The following is a 13509-nucleotide window of genomic DNA, read 5'->3' as shown; positions in this document are numbered from 1 at the left end:
CTGTAGATTATATGTGAAACGTCCCTTCATTTTAAATATTTTTGTTGTCTACATAATTTCACTTACTCATCAAATAACGGAGAGAATTACTATTTTCTGCAGGTTTCGTGCTCTGCGTTGGATGACGGACACACTCGCAGATGGGCACGAACCTATCGGTTACCATGGCAACGTCTCTAGCTGCTTGCCAGCAGGGAAGTAACGCAATGCCACTTTCGTCATTATTTGAAGGGGTTAAAGGTATAGTGGTGTAAGTCACTTTATCATCGTTTTTAGGAAATGAGCATAATGCGAAAGGTATTGTAGTTAATTCAGTAGACAAGTTTTTGTGATGGTATTGTTTTAGAGGTACTACGTAGGTCCAAACTTAGGGATTAGGCTTGATTTGAAATTTTTTTTGCTCAAAAGTTGTACCTCACGCACTAACCAAAGTCACTTGCACCACTGTGCCTTACCAAAGCCTGTGACATACACCACTGTATGACCTAAAACCAAAGACTTACACCACTATGGACATCAACAAAATGATGTAAAGTTGACTTGCACTTCTCAAACACATTTTTATTGAACATTACACAAAGTATAAGAATAATACAAACAATTTAATTTTTTATCACGAATGGAGTCTTAATGTTTTTAACATGGCAATACGGATTCAGTCTATTTCATCAGGATATGTGGTTTCCACAATTTCCAGAGGTCCAACATCTACAAGCTCCTCACCTTCTTCAATAGTGGTTCGCAGGGAAACGAATAATTCATGTTTCACTGGTGGAATGTATGGCAGAAGATCAAGCATATCTTTCTTTTTAGCCTCGGTAACAGGCCTTCCCCTTGGGTACAAAACATCTTGAGAAACGTTGGCCAGAGAATGTCGCCTACCGGGCTTTGCTGCCTTTAGATTTAGTTTAGAAAATGGGATATCCTCATTCACAGTTTCTTTGTAGAAGAGAGTGTAAGGTTGATCTTTCAAAATTCGTATCCATTGAATTTTCAACCAATTAACAGCAATGTTGTTCTCATTTTTCTTTCGTCGCGTGATACAACTTTCCAACTTTGCAACAGATTTGAAATCCTCTCGGCTCATTTTCGTCACCATGAATGGATTGTTCCTTCGGCACTTCATTATGATACTGTACCAGTCGTCTGCAGTATAAATGGACTTGTTCTTTGCGTACGATTCAATTGATCCAAATTCAGCGTCGTTGGGTAGAAAAGAGTGGCCACTTACCATAAATTTGTGATCGATAATTTCTGCATTGCTTTGAGGGCCCTGTATGTACTTCATGAGGTACAAGGAAAACTTAATATTACGGTTTTGGCCCGTGCATGCGTCACTGTACAACACTATGTGCCTAGCAGATGACGCTCTTGCTGCAAGATGTTTGACGATACAGGAACCAATCTCTTGAGACCCACGTGAAGCGATCGTTTCATCCCAGCAGAACATGAAGCCTAAACCTGTTCCAAGTTCATGGCAGCCAAGGTTATAACAATACATATTCCGCTTATAGTAAGCCACGGACGTCGTCAAAACAGGAAATGGCAAAGCCTTTTCGAGGTCGAATGTCAGACCATAGAAAGATTCGTCTTCCCGTGCTTTCACTTTGTCCCGATCTCTAGCCTCTCTCACCTTTTCGGCATTTCTGAGGTGTAATTCTTTTTCAGCCTTCAGCTTTGTAGATTCGTCTTCATCTTCACACACTTCAATCTTCTTGTCAAGCACATCGCATCTGGTGCACGTATCTTTAAGAGGCCGGTGGAAATGCAAGTTGAACTCATTGCTAAAGGTTCGACGGTAGATGGCTTCAGAAACAGGAATATCACCTTTTTCCGTGCACTTTTCTTTGTACAGTTCATACATTGTACGTACATTCATGTCAGGAGGAAGGTATTTCCTGTTAGGGTTCTCTGATCTACTGTAGTGCGATTGATACGATGGGAAAGATGCTATGTGGTCACGCACACCATTCATGGCAGCCTCCGGTGTTTTATTTTTGGGGGGATGGCGTCCTCGGCCATCACTTCCTGGTTGTTGACCCTCTCGTACTTTTTGTATTGCCCTTGTCATTCGCCCATCCGAAACTTGGAGTGTTTGTAAGAAAAAACGCTTGCACACAGTAACGCTATTGCCTCTGACTTGGAATCTGAAGCTGTTTGAAACAGACTGCATTTCTCGTTGAATTTCGTGGGCGTCTTACATTAGGTTTCTGTTGCACAATCAAACCACATAAAAATACGTTTTGTTCAGAAAAACTGCTTAGCTTCCAAAAGGTGTCGAAAATTTCTCGCCTCGCCACTTCAGGTACGTTCTCCACACACTTTTTTTTTACATTTACAATCAAAGTTCTGATACAGCTTACCGGCCACTTCTTTTCCTCTAGAGGACACGTACGGGAGCCCTGAATTTCGTGCTCGCTTTCGCTTTTGAGCTTTACTTTCGTGTTTTTGTCTTTTCCTCGTTCTCGGGTGAGCGTTTTCTCGATTCTCAGAAGTTCCAGCAGTAGGAAATTCGCTGGAATGGTTGCGCTGGCGTCCGCCGTCTACCTCTTCATCTCCTTCTGATTCTGAAACAACAAACATCTTGTTACACTTACTACCGAAATAAAAAACTGCAGGGGAAGCTTCGATTCAGCATTCAAAATTACGTGAAAAACGATACTCAACACGACCATTTTCAATAATCACAGAAAATTCACTAAAAACATCACTCTTCATGCATTTTTCTCCATTTTTCCTTTCTTTTTTTCCGAACCGATTACAAAGGTGTATTATTCAGGGAATAGTAGACCAAAAGGACCTAAGGCATAATCTAATGTAAGTACTTGCTAAAAACGTTGCAACAAAATAGGTTAGTAGGTGAGTAACTGAGAGGTTAGAAGGTGAATAGTACTTACCATCATCTGTTTCTGATGTGTTTTCTCCTTGTTCACGCTCCCATTCATCACTGGACTCCAGCTCATCCAACGGATCACTTAAACTTATTTCAGAATCCATCGTTTCTTTGAGTATTCACGCATGCATTCAACACTCGATGAAAATCGCGGAACAATTACAACCACACTGGTGTAAGTCTGACTCACACCACTTCAGTTATCAGCAAAACAGATGATCCATTACCAGTCTAACTTGTGCTGCCATCTAACGACGAAATGAGTGAAGCTCTGACTTACTCCACTTTTTCTATGAACAGTTTTTTATTTCTACATCGCCTTTCTGTGCCTAAGTCAACTTCTACCGAAAATTGACTTACACCACTTTGACTTTAACCCCTTCATTTCGTGCTTGTTCCTTGGGTACAAGGCGACGGAGACGTCAAGGTGCCATTCTGCGGGATTTTTGTGGAATACTGTTGGAGGTTACAATAGTCTTCGAATAGCTCTTGGGTGGCTGTTAGTATTTCAACAGCACCGCGGAGTGCAGCCCATTATTTCATACCGTAAGATGTTTTCTGGCATTTGCTAAAATGTTTACTGTATTTCTCTTCTACTTCTGTTTTGTGCTTTAATATCTTGCCTCTGCCTTGCTTCGTTCGGCTTAAATAATAACACCATAGGTCATTACCTAAGAATCCCTGCAGCCAAACTTATCCTCTGTTACAGCTTTCTTAAATCCGTAACTCATATAATCAGAATTTACTGAGGGACATTTTATTTTCCAATACATCACTTTGTATTTACATATTTGTCCTATCCGGCTGTGGGCCGATGACCTTCGATGTTAGGCCCCTTTAAATAACAAGCATCATCGTCATTTATCCGTCTGTCCTCAGTTACAATCCTATCTTCAATTAATGTCAACTTTCTTAACTGTATTACTTTCTTCCTTAATTCCCTCGTACGTACGCGAGTGCTAATCCCGAAACCTGGACACTTTCCTTTGAGTAAACATTCCAAGATGTTCAAATGTGTAACATTTTTGCTCCGGTAAATATTGAAATATGGAGGCAATTTTAATGACGGTGCAGACCTTCGTTTCGGGGTAGTTGGTGGCTAAACGATGAGTCGTATCACAAAGTAGATAGCACAATCGCCGCTTAAACGGGATGGATCTACAACGTTCGTTCTATGACTTTTTGTCGTATCTCTATCCCTTATACATTAGACAGAGCTGCATTTCTCGATTTTAAGTTAATTTTGTACTTTTTACACGTGTATGTTATTGTTTGACACACTTATAAAAATGACAGAATTATCAATTTCGGCACGCACATTGACACGAATAGTGGTCATATATTAGCCAAATTTTATGACTCCGGCTGCCACATCAGTAACCGAATATTAAATCAGTGTGTAAAAACTGTACCCAAATTTCACCCTACTCAAAGTCTCTAACTCAATGTAACCCATAAATATAAGAGATACGAGGAAATGTCATAGGACTAACCATGTAGAACACTAAGTGAGGCGTCTTATGTTGTAATAATTTTGTCGATATGACGTACCGTTTAGCAGCACTTAATCTGTAAATGAAGATCGGTAATTTTAAACGTACTGTACATATACTTTCGTATGTCGATTTATATATTAATTGAAGTTGATTTGTAGCGATCTGAGAAGGGGTCTCTGCCATTACAATTAATACTTTACAAATCGATAGTGACTGTCAGTAGGAGAGGCGTCTGCAATTTTATTGAGAAGTCCCCACATCGACTTTGACTGGCAGTAGGAATGGGAGCCTTCTCCAACTCCTGTGTAACTGCCGTTAGTAAGCAGGGCCTACGATTGTAATGAATAATTCCCTGTTCGATTTTACTGGCAGAAGGCAAGGGACTATACAATTTTGTTCAAAACTCCTTTACCCGATTGTGTCTGGAAGTAGGCAATCGTGTCTACCATTATGAACAAATTTACCCAACTAGAATGTGACTGACATTGGGCAAAGTGGCCTGTTTTATAATCGAAACTCCCCAACTGGTGTGTAACTGGCAGTAAGGTGACTGGCATTATGAAAATGGGCCTATCATTATAATGATAGCAAAACGACTCGCAGTAGCGAAAATGCATGAAATTATAACGAATGACATCTTCTCAACTGGAATATGTCTGGAAGTAGGAAAGGGGGCCTGCCATTGTAACGAAAACTCCCCAAATCGATCGTGACCGGCAGTAGACAAGGGGACTTGTCATTATAATGAAAACTTCCCAACTCGATTGTGAATGGCAGTAGGCATGTAAGTCTGTCGTTATAGAAGAAACTCCCGAACTCGATTGTGAATGGCAGAGGAAAAGGGGGTCTGCCATTATCATTACAACTCCTCAACTCGCACGATATATTGGAAACAACGTACGGGGACCTCCTCATGTGGCTTTCCGGATAACGCTAAGAGACATGCAATATATTAAAAAAAGTCTCATTCACCGCGTGTACAGTAATTTACTTCGAAATCTGCATACAATGTGAAATACCGTATGCTCGTATATTAATATACAGTATTCAAATCGAACAGCGTTCTAACCTTTCCCCTTATCTGTACATTAAAATTGTTGTTCAATACAGGTTAACTAGTATTTAAATTTGAAATATCCATACAAATATTCTCGTCCATACGGTTTCAGTCATGATATCAAAGCCCCCCAAAAACAACAAAAATTAAGTAGCCTAAATAATTTCAGTCTGTACCGCTTCGCAGACCCTTTGTTCCTAGACTGTTGCACTCCAACACTGTGTTTCTGCAGTTTGGCTCGATTTGTAAAACACCTGCAAACAGCATGTGAGCGATGATAAGCGCCATCAAGTCCTTGTGTCATCCTGACGTCATGGAGGTCGTTCTTCCGTCCCGTTCACCAGCTCACTCCTTGTTCCACTTAAGTACGACCAGTCCAAGGTCTGTACTGCCAGTTTCGCACTATCAGCACTAGAGGCGGCCACACGCGCAGTGAGTACCATATCCTAATGTGTGTTTGTGCTCGGTGAAGGTGCCATTGAAAGTTATTAATAATCCTCTGGCAATGTATTCCTAGTAGCTCTGCCGAAAACATAGTTAGAATTAACGAGTCTGTTGATTAGGCGGCGTAAAGTGAAAGATAATATTAGAAAGGAATTTACGATGCTGTTGCAAAATTTACAGACAAAACACTCATCAGCATTGTTTACTTAACGAGTGTGGGTCAAACTGTGTAACGATCTGTGTTATAGTGGCGTTCTTAAATGTGAGTTTATCATGGTAATGACATAAATGATTATATTTTCTGCCAGGCTGATTGGGTCGAATGTGGAACGCTAGCTTTCTGAGTCTCAGCGGGTTCGATCCCGGCTCAGTATGGTCGTACTGCTCAAGTACGCCAGCCTCTTGCCGGTAGATCTACCGGCACATGAAAGAACTCCCACGGGACAAAATCTAGGATCTTAGAGTCTCCGGAAACCGCAAAAGTAAGTAGTATGACATAGAACCATTCATATCGCCTCGTTAGAATCTGCCGCAAGCTTTATGACCGCATTATCTTACTGCATTGCGCTAGTTCTATTAAAAACCCTGTCTGAAATCGCCGATATTCAAGCCTGTGATGTCCAATACTAATAATAATAATAATAATAATAATAATAATAATAATAATAATAATAATAATAATAATAATAATAATAATAATAATAATATCGTCAATCACAGTGGTGTAGTCAGTCTCGTCCTTCTATTCCCAAGATAGTGGGTACTATCCTGACTGAACCAAACCAAACCAAACCCCATGACACTACAGCTCTTGAAGGGCCTTGGCCTAGCAAGAGACCACTGCTCAGCCCGAAGGTCTGCAGATTACGAAGTGTCGTGTGGTCAGCACAACGAATTCTCTTGGCCATTATTCTTGGCTTCCGAGACCGGGGTCGCTATATCACGGTCAGATAGCTCCTCAATTCTAATCACGTGGGCTGAGTGTGGACCCAGGTCCAGGTAAAAATCCCTGACCTGGCCGGGAATCGAACCCGGGTTTTCCGGGTAAGAAGCAGGGACGCTACCCCTACATCACGGTGCCAGCTGTATCCTGACTGAGTTCAGAGGAATTTGAAGGTACTTACTGTCACAACTCCGTGCCGCTGACCTCCGGAATGTTAATGAACTGCTGCGGGACAAAATTCTGTCACTCCGTCGTGTTTGAAAATCTGCAGCAATCAAAAGTTCGCAGAACTAATTTGTTACAAGTTACTGCTAGTGTGGTTATAAGCTGGGTTCGAAGCCCATCGTTTGTAGCTCTGAGATTTTATTTCCTACACTTTCCCGTTTTGACACCAATAATATGCAAGGACTGAATATTAATTAAAACAATGTCCCCTACTTTTCCAACTGAGTCCCACTGACGCCGAAAATCTGCAGGTGTTGAAGCGGTACTCGACGGGCAAAGAAAAATACCAAGTCCGTTCATCTAAAGTGACGTTTGCAGAAGATATAATGACATATTTGTTTGAAAGAAGAACTAACGAATAATTCAAGCCGGAATAAACTCAGATGGTACAGCACTGGCTTTCTGAGCCCAAGCTCATGGGTTCGATCACGTAACATGTGAGGTGCCGAATTACGTTGGTCTCGTGTCGATAGATTTACCAGCATATAAAGAACTCCTGCAGGGCAAAGTTCTGGCAACTCGGAATCTCCGAAAAGCATTGAAATAGTTAGTTGGACATAAAACCAATAACATCGTGATTTTTAATAATAAATCGTATTTCATATCCCTTCATTTGTAATTATACGTTTATTGAACTGTTGATACTTGACCATAACGGTAAGATATTCAATTTTATGTGGCTCAGAGTCACAGAAATATGACATTACTTTTCAAAACTCGTACATTGGCCGGGAATTTATTCACGGTCACATTCGAGAGAAGTCAGTGTCAGAACTGCATGCCCACCACGCTACTTCACTTTCGAAAGCTATTGGGACCCCGAAATATTGTCCTGTAATGAGGTTCCTTAATGTGACAGTATATCCACTGACCTGCGTCCAAGCCAGCGAAGAATTTGAGAAGTTTAAGTGACGGCTTCCGAATTTATCACAGCGTAAATGGTCTATCAAATATATTCTTTAACGTGTACGTAAACTCTACGGTCACGAATTGCTCACAATTCAAATCCTGTCTATCTTGTAGTTTTACGAGTCTGTTCAAATAGTGATTATAGCCCAGCTCCTTGGCATAATGGTCAACGCTGTAGCCTTACTATCAAAGGGACCCGGGTTCGACTGCCGGCTGGGTCGAAGATTTTAGTCTCGTCTGCTTAATTCCTTTGGTTCCTTTATCTGAACACACTTCTCCTCATATACACACAACACACCACACTACCAAGAACACCTAATAATAATAATAATAATAATAATAATAATAATAATAATAATAATAATGGGCGATTTGGCCGTGCGGTTAGGAGCGTGCAGCAGTGAGCTCGCATCCGGGAGATAGTGGATTCGAACCCCACTGTCGGCAGCCCTGAAGATGGTTTTACGTGGTTTCCCATTTTCACACCAGGCAAATGCTGGGGCTGTACCTTAATTAAGGCCACGACCGCTTCCTTCCCATTCTTAGGCCTCTCCTCTCCCATCGTCGCCATAAGACCTATCTGTGTCGGTGCGACGTAAAGCAACTAGCAAACATAATAATAATAAGAAAAATAATAATAATAATAATAATATGGCGTATGGCTTTTAGTGCCGGGAGTGTCCTAGGACATGTTCGGCTCGCCAGGTGCAGGTCTTTTAATTTGACTCCCGTAGGCGACCTGCGAGTCGAGATGAGGATGAAATGGTGAAGACGACACACACACACATACTCAGTCCCCGTGCCAGAGAACCAATTAAGGTTAAAATTCCCGATCATGCCGGGAATCGAACCCGGGACACCCGTGACCAAAGGCCAGCACGCTAACTATTTAGCTATGGAGTCGGACATAATATTATTATTATTATTATTATTATACCATTGTTTTTACGTTCCACTAACTACGTTTGCTGTTATCGAAGGCGCCAAGGCGCCGGACTTTTGTCTCGCAAGAGTTCTTTTGCGTGCCACTAACTCTACCGACACGAGACTGACGTATTTGAGCACCTTTAAATAGCACCGGACTGAGCCAGGATCGAACCAGCCATATCGGGCTCAGAAAGCCAGCGCTCTACCGTCCGAGCTATTCAGCCCGTTCAATAGTGAATAGGCTACACCCTCCTCATAGGGTTAGCGTCAGAAAGGGTATAACCGAGTGAGCAGGAGGCACGATGCGGGTCGCGGGAGACGGTGCAACGATGGGATATGAAAGCCTAGGAGTGGGAAGGAAGCGGCTGTGGCCTTAATTAAGGTACAGCCGCAGAATGTGCCTGGTGTGCCTGGGTTCGAACCCACTATCTAGGTTTCAAGCTGACAGCCGCGCGCCCCTAACCGCACGGCCAACTCGTCCGATGGTTTCCTATTCTTACATCAGGCTAATGATGGAGTTGTACCTCGGACACTACTTTCCTAATCCTAGTCCATTCACAGCCATGTGGCGCCGAAAACCTCCGATGTGTCAGTACGACGTTAAACCTCCAGCAAAAGACGCAGGATATCCGGCCATAAAATAGGGTCAAGTCCATGTACGTGACACAGTTCGCATCCGCCATCACAGCAGAGTGTGGGAAATGTGTCAGATTAAGGAGAAGTTGACATCGTGATCATAGCCACGGGACCGCCAGTGATCCGAACCTTAGGGACATGCACTGGCGAAGCGTGAACTAAGGGGGTAGCCAGATATTTTTATAATTTAAACTATTTTAATCATATTATGTATATGGAATTCTGTTCCTCGACCCATACATATCTGTATTCAATATTATATTAATGACTCTGAAACTAAGACAAACCCTGTAACAACCTATAATCCTACGTGCTCTAGTTTTATTTTCAAATATAAACTAAATAGGCAGCGGGGAGTTGTCAAATAACATACTTTTAGAATTAACAAATAACGATATAATGAATATTGAATTTTCACGACCGCATTGTAATTGAAACCGACTTTCAACTTATTAGGTCGTATTACGTACATTTAGTACATGTTGAAGAGATGTTAGGTACAGAACAAAAATGGTCAACCAGACACCAGTGGGATCCGAACCCACAACCGGTAGAGCAACCGACGCGAAATCGGGAGGTTGTGAGTTCGGATCCCACTGGTGTCTGGTTGACCATTTTTGTTCTGTACCTAACATCTCTTCAACATGTACTAAATGTACGTAACACGACCTAATAAGTTGAAAGTCGGTTTCGAAAATAACGATATAATTAATTGTTATGTAGATTTAATAAGCAAAATAGGAAATAAACAGATTTTCGTACAAGTCACCTTAAACAGTGTTCATGTAAATGAGTTCAATCCGCCTGTTCTTCATTTCAGCAAACGTATCTATTACTTGAAGTCAGGCGTCTTGCTAATTTGCCACAGCAGTTCCTTCTCTATAGCTAGAATTCCCAAGTTAGACAGTCTCTGGTTGGTCGTCGAAAACCTTAAACCTTAAACCTTAAATAAGTTTTTAATTCGTTTCAAGGCACTCATAGCACGTTCACTAGAAATTGACGTTAACGGATTAGACAACATCAAGTTAAACAATTTTCTTCTTCCCGTATAGAGACTCTGGAGTTAATTATCAAGAATGTAAGCCAATAGTTGTTGGGGTTATAACACCGTAACTGATATTGGCGGGCAAGAAAATGCATGTACTTGAAGAGTTCTGATACTATCATTAATTTATTAGGTCTAAGTTTGCTATACTTTGTATTTGAATATTATTATTTTATTTTTAGACGTGTCTTAAAGCAAATTCAAATTAATTACATTAAGGTACGTCCACACCAAGATATTTTCGTTAACTTTGTTAATGAACATTTCTGTCTGTTAATAACTGTTCATTAACTTTTCGAGCATGTTGATAAACACAATTTCTTTAACTTTTGCGAATGAAACTTTTCATTAACATTTCGTGTTTTCGTTAACATTTCGGTTCGCACATGCGCAAAGACGTAATTAGAACACGCAAACCAACGACATGAAAGTGTAGGAGTCACCAGTTGCTAGGAATCTTAAAGTTATACCAAGCCTATCATTAATGGAGATGGCATTCCGATAATTTGTATCACTTCTTGCAATTTCAGGCCCAATTACTATGAACAAGTACTGAAAGTCGTGTGGAGATATTCTCAGAAAATTCTGAAAGGCTGCTGCATCATGAATTAAAAGTTCTGACATAAGTGTCCTCTCCAAACTTAATTCTGAACGCTTTTCCAATATTTTTCTTTGCCACACTTTGCGTCTGCGCTTTCTCTAATTGCACTCATTAAAATAATGAAAGATGCAGCTATAAGTATTTTCTTCTTCCTGACCCTATCCATTGTAACCTCACAAACAGATATCTTGGTGTGGACACAATCTTAAAGAAGTTTGTTAACAAAAGTTTATTAACATCTTGAGAAATGTTTTCGTTAACATTGTTTATTAACTTTGTTTCGTTAACATTGTTTATTAACTTTGTTTCGTTAACACTGTTTATTAACTTTGTTTCGTTAACACTGTTTATTAACTTTGGTGTGGACTAGCCATTAAAAGTATGCCTGAGATGGCATCCAATAAGAGCACCTTTATGACTGAGATCCAAATACTAGCCAATGAGCGCAGGAAGAGATGCTGATAAGTCTGTCTACTGGGCTGAGAAATCTTGTTATAGGAAAGTCATAGTTCCACAGTGATCACTTAACCAACGATGACCGAGCTCGATAGCTGCAGTCGCTTAAGTGCGGCCAGTATCCAGTAATCGGGAGATAGTGGGTTTGAGCCCCACTGTCGGCAGCCCTGGGGATGGTTTTCCGTGGTTTCCCATTTTCACACCAGGCAAATGCCGGGGCTGTACCTCAATTAAGGCCACGGCCGCTTCTTTCCAATTCCTAGGCCTTTCCTATCCCATCGTCACCATAAGACATATCTGTGTCGGTGCGACGTAAAGCAAAATAGCAAAAACAAAAAACAAAAAAAACTAACGATGCTTCTTAGCTGAGCCATAGTAACATTTTATTTGTGGAACAGTCCGACTGCGTGGCCAAACGGTTAGCATGTTGGCCTTTGGTACAGAGAGTTTCGGGTTCCATTCCGGGCCGCGTTGCGGATTTTAATCTTCATTGGTTAATTCCAGTCGCTCGGGGACTGGGTATGTGCGCCGTCTTCACAGTCGCGCAGGTCGCCTATATGGCGTCAACTCGAAAGACCTACACCAGGCCTCTTGTGAAACATGCCCTTTATCCACTAAGTGAGGTAGGCCGTGGATAGTATGGTCATGATTTCCACGTTTCTACGAAGAATTGCTTTGCTCACTGTCTGACGCAGAACTTCACATGCCCTGATGAAGGTCAATGCAATTTGGCGAAAAGCTCGCCTTTATTAAATAAATTATTTCTAGATGTCATTATTATTATTATTATTATTATTATTATTATTATTATTATTATTATTATTATTATTTTTATTATTATTATTACTTAGTACTTTCAGACCTGAACAATAACCAGGGGGTCGCCAAATGGTACCTGTAAATACTTACAATATTCTGCTGGTCAATTATCAACCAACAAAACATGCAAAGAGAGGTCTGCGCAATCCGCACGAACGCTGCACCCCGGTCTAACGCGAAGAAATAATCGAATACGCTAGAAAATAACCCTAAACCGTAGAATTGTGCGTATACGGACTGAAAGGGCTTCATTGTACACTGCTCTTCCTTTCAATGTTCAGTCTTCAAGCCTCTGTGAATTAAGCACACGTCTCAACCAAAAATCGTCTTTTATTTCCGTAATAATAATGTTATTTGTTTTACGTCCCACTAACTACTCTTTTACGGTTTTCGGAGACGCCGAGGTGCCGGAATTTAGCCCCTCAGGAGTTCTTTTACGTGCCAGTAAATCTACCGACACGAGGCTGACGTTTTTGAGCACCTTCAAATACCACCGAAATGAGCCAGGATCGAACCTGCCAAGTTGGGGTCAGAAGGCCAGCGCCTTAACCGTCTGAGCCACTCAGCCCGGCTCTTCTATTTCCGTGATGTCTGTTCGAATGTCACCAGATAAGTACCTGTATGTACGCCAAAAAACAAGTGAATAGAACTTCATGAAAATTGGTATCTAAGGCCACGATAAAAGGCTTTGCAGTCTAGGATGCAAATAATTTCATTCACAGTCTTGGAAATAGTAGTTCAGCGGAGGGTTCAAAATTTCTCGTAAATGTCTGCATTAATACTAGCCCTATCGATAAACACTCCATAAAATTGTTGTAATGTGAATGTTCAATGAACTTGATTCTACAACGAATAACAAGGGAAATATTTACAATTCTTTATCCTTTATTTACTTTGTGCTATCGTTTGAATTAATGAATAATCCTTTGTAACAAGGAGAGAAATGATAGTAAATTCAGATCTTCCATGCCTCATACACACCGGCCCGAACATTTGAATGGTTTTTCTGTAAGCATAACGCGCGATCTACTGAGTTACCTCTCCTTGAAAATGGGCGG

At 41.1% G+C, this 13509-nt stretch overlaps 2 protein-coding genes across 2 annotated transcripts in view; one reads left to right on the top strand and one right to left on the bottom strand.

Moving 5' to 3' along the window:
* Positions 1 to 415: 415 nt before the first annotated feature.
* On the bottom strand, positions 416 to 3255 carry LOC137500496 (uncharacterized). Its single transcript, XM_068227402.1, has 3 exons — positions 2898 to 3255; positions 2364 to 2567; positions 416 to 444 (listed from the first exon to the last, which is right to left on the bottom strand). Exons 1-3 carry the CDS (start codon positions 2995 to 2997, stop codon positions 416 to 418), a joined length of 333 nt encoding a protein of 110 aa, XP_068083503.1. The 5' UTR covers positions 2998 to 3255.
* A 2532-nt stretch (positions 3256 to 5787) lies between these two features.
* Positions 5788 to 13509, top strand: part of LOC136872700 (arylalkylamine N-acetyltransferase 1) — a 65352-nt gene continuing 57630 nt past the window's right edge. The window contains exon 1 of the mRNA XM_067146525.2: positions 5788 to 5878. The gene's annotated coding sequence lies outside the window, so the exon portion shown is untranslated. The remainder of the gene's footprint in view (positions 5879 to 13509) is intronic.

Source organism: Anabrus simplex, chromosome 4 (genome assembly GCF_040414725.1).
Source record: "Anabrus simplex isolate iqAnaSimp1 chromosome 4, ASM4041472v1, whole genome shotgun sequence".
NCBI lineage: Eukaryota > Metazoa > Arthropoda > Insecta > Orthoptera > Tettigoniidae > Anabrus > Anabrus simplex.
The sequence above is the reverse complement of the archived record's forward strand: the minus strand, read 5'-3'. Positions and strand labels throughout refer to the sequence as shown.

Bases quoted from the DNA above. Each gene is read 5' to 3' on its own strand.
- LOC137500496 (XM_068227402.1), bottom strand. From the start codon at position 2,997: ATGGATTCTGAAATAAGTTTAAGTGATCCGTTGGATGAGCTGGAGTCC. The intron at 2,568-2,897 runs GTAAGTACTATT...TTGTTGTTTCAG, and splicing joins CACATCAGAAACAGATGATG to AATCAGAAGGAGATGAAGAG. The intron at 445-2,363 runs GTAAGCTGTATC...GGTAAGGCACAG, and splicing joins TAGAGGAAAAGAAGTGGCCG to TGGTGCAAGTGACTTTGGTT.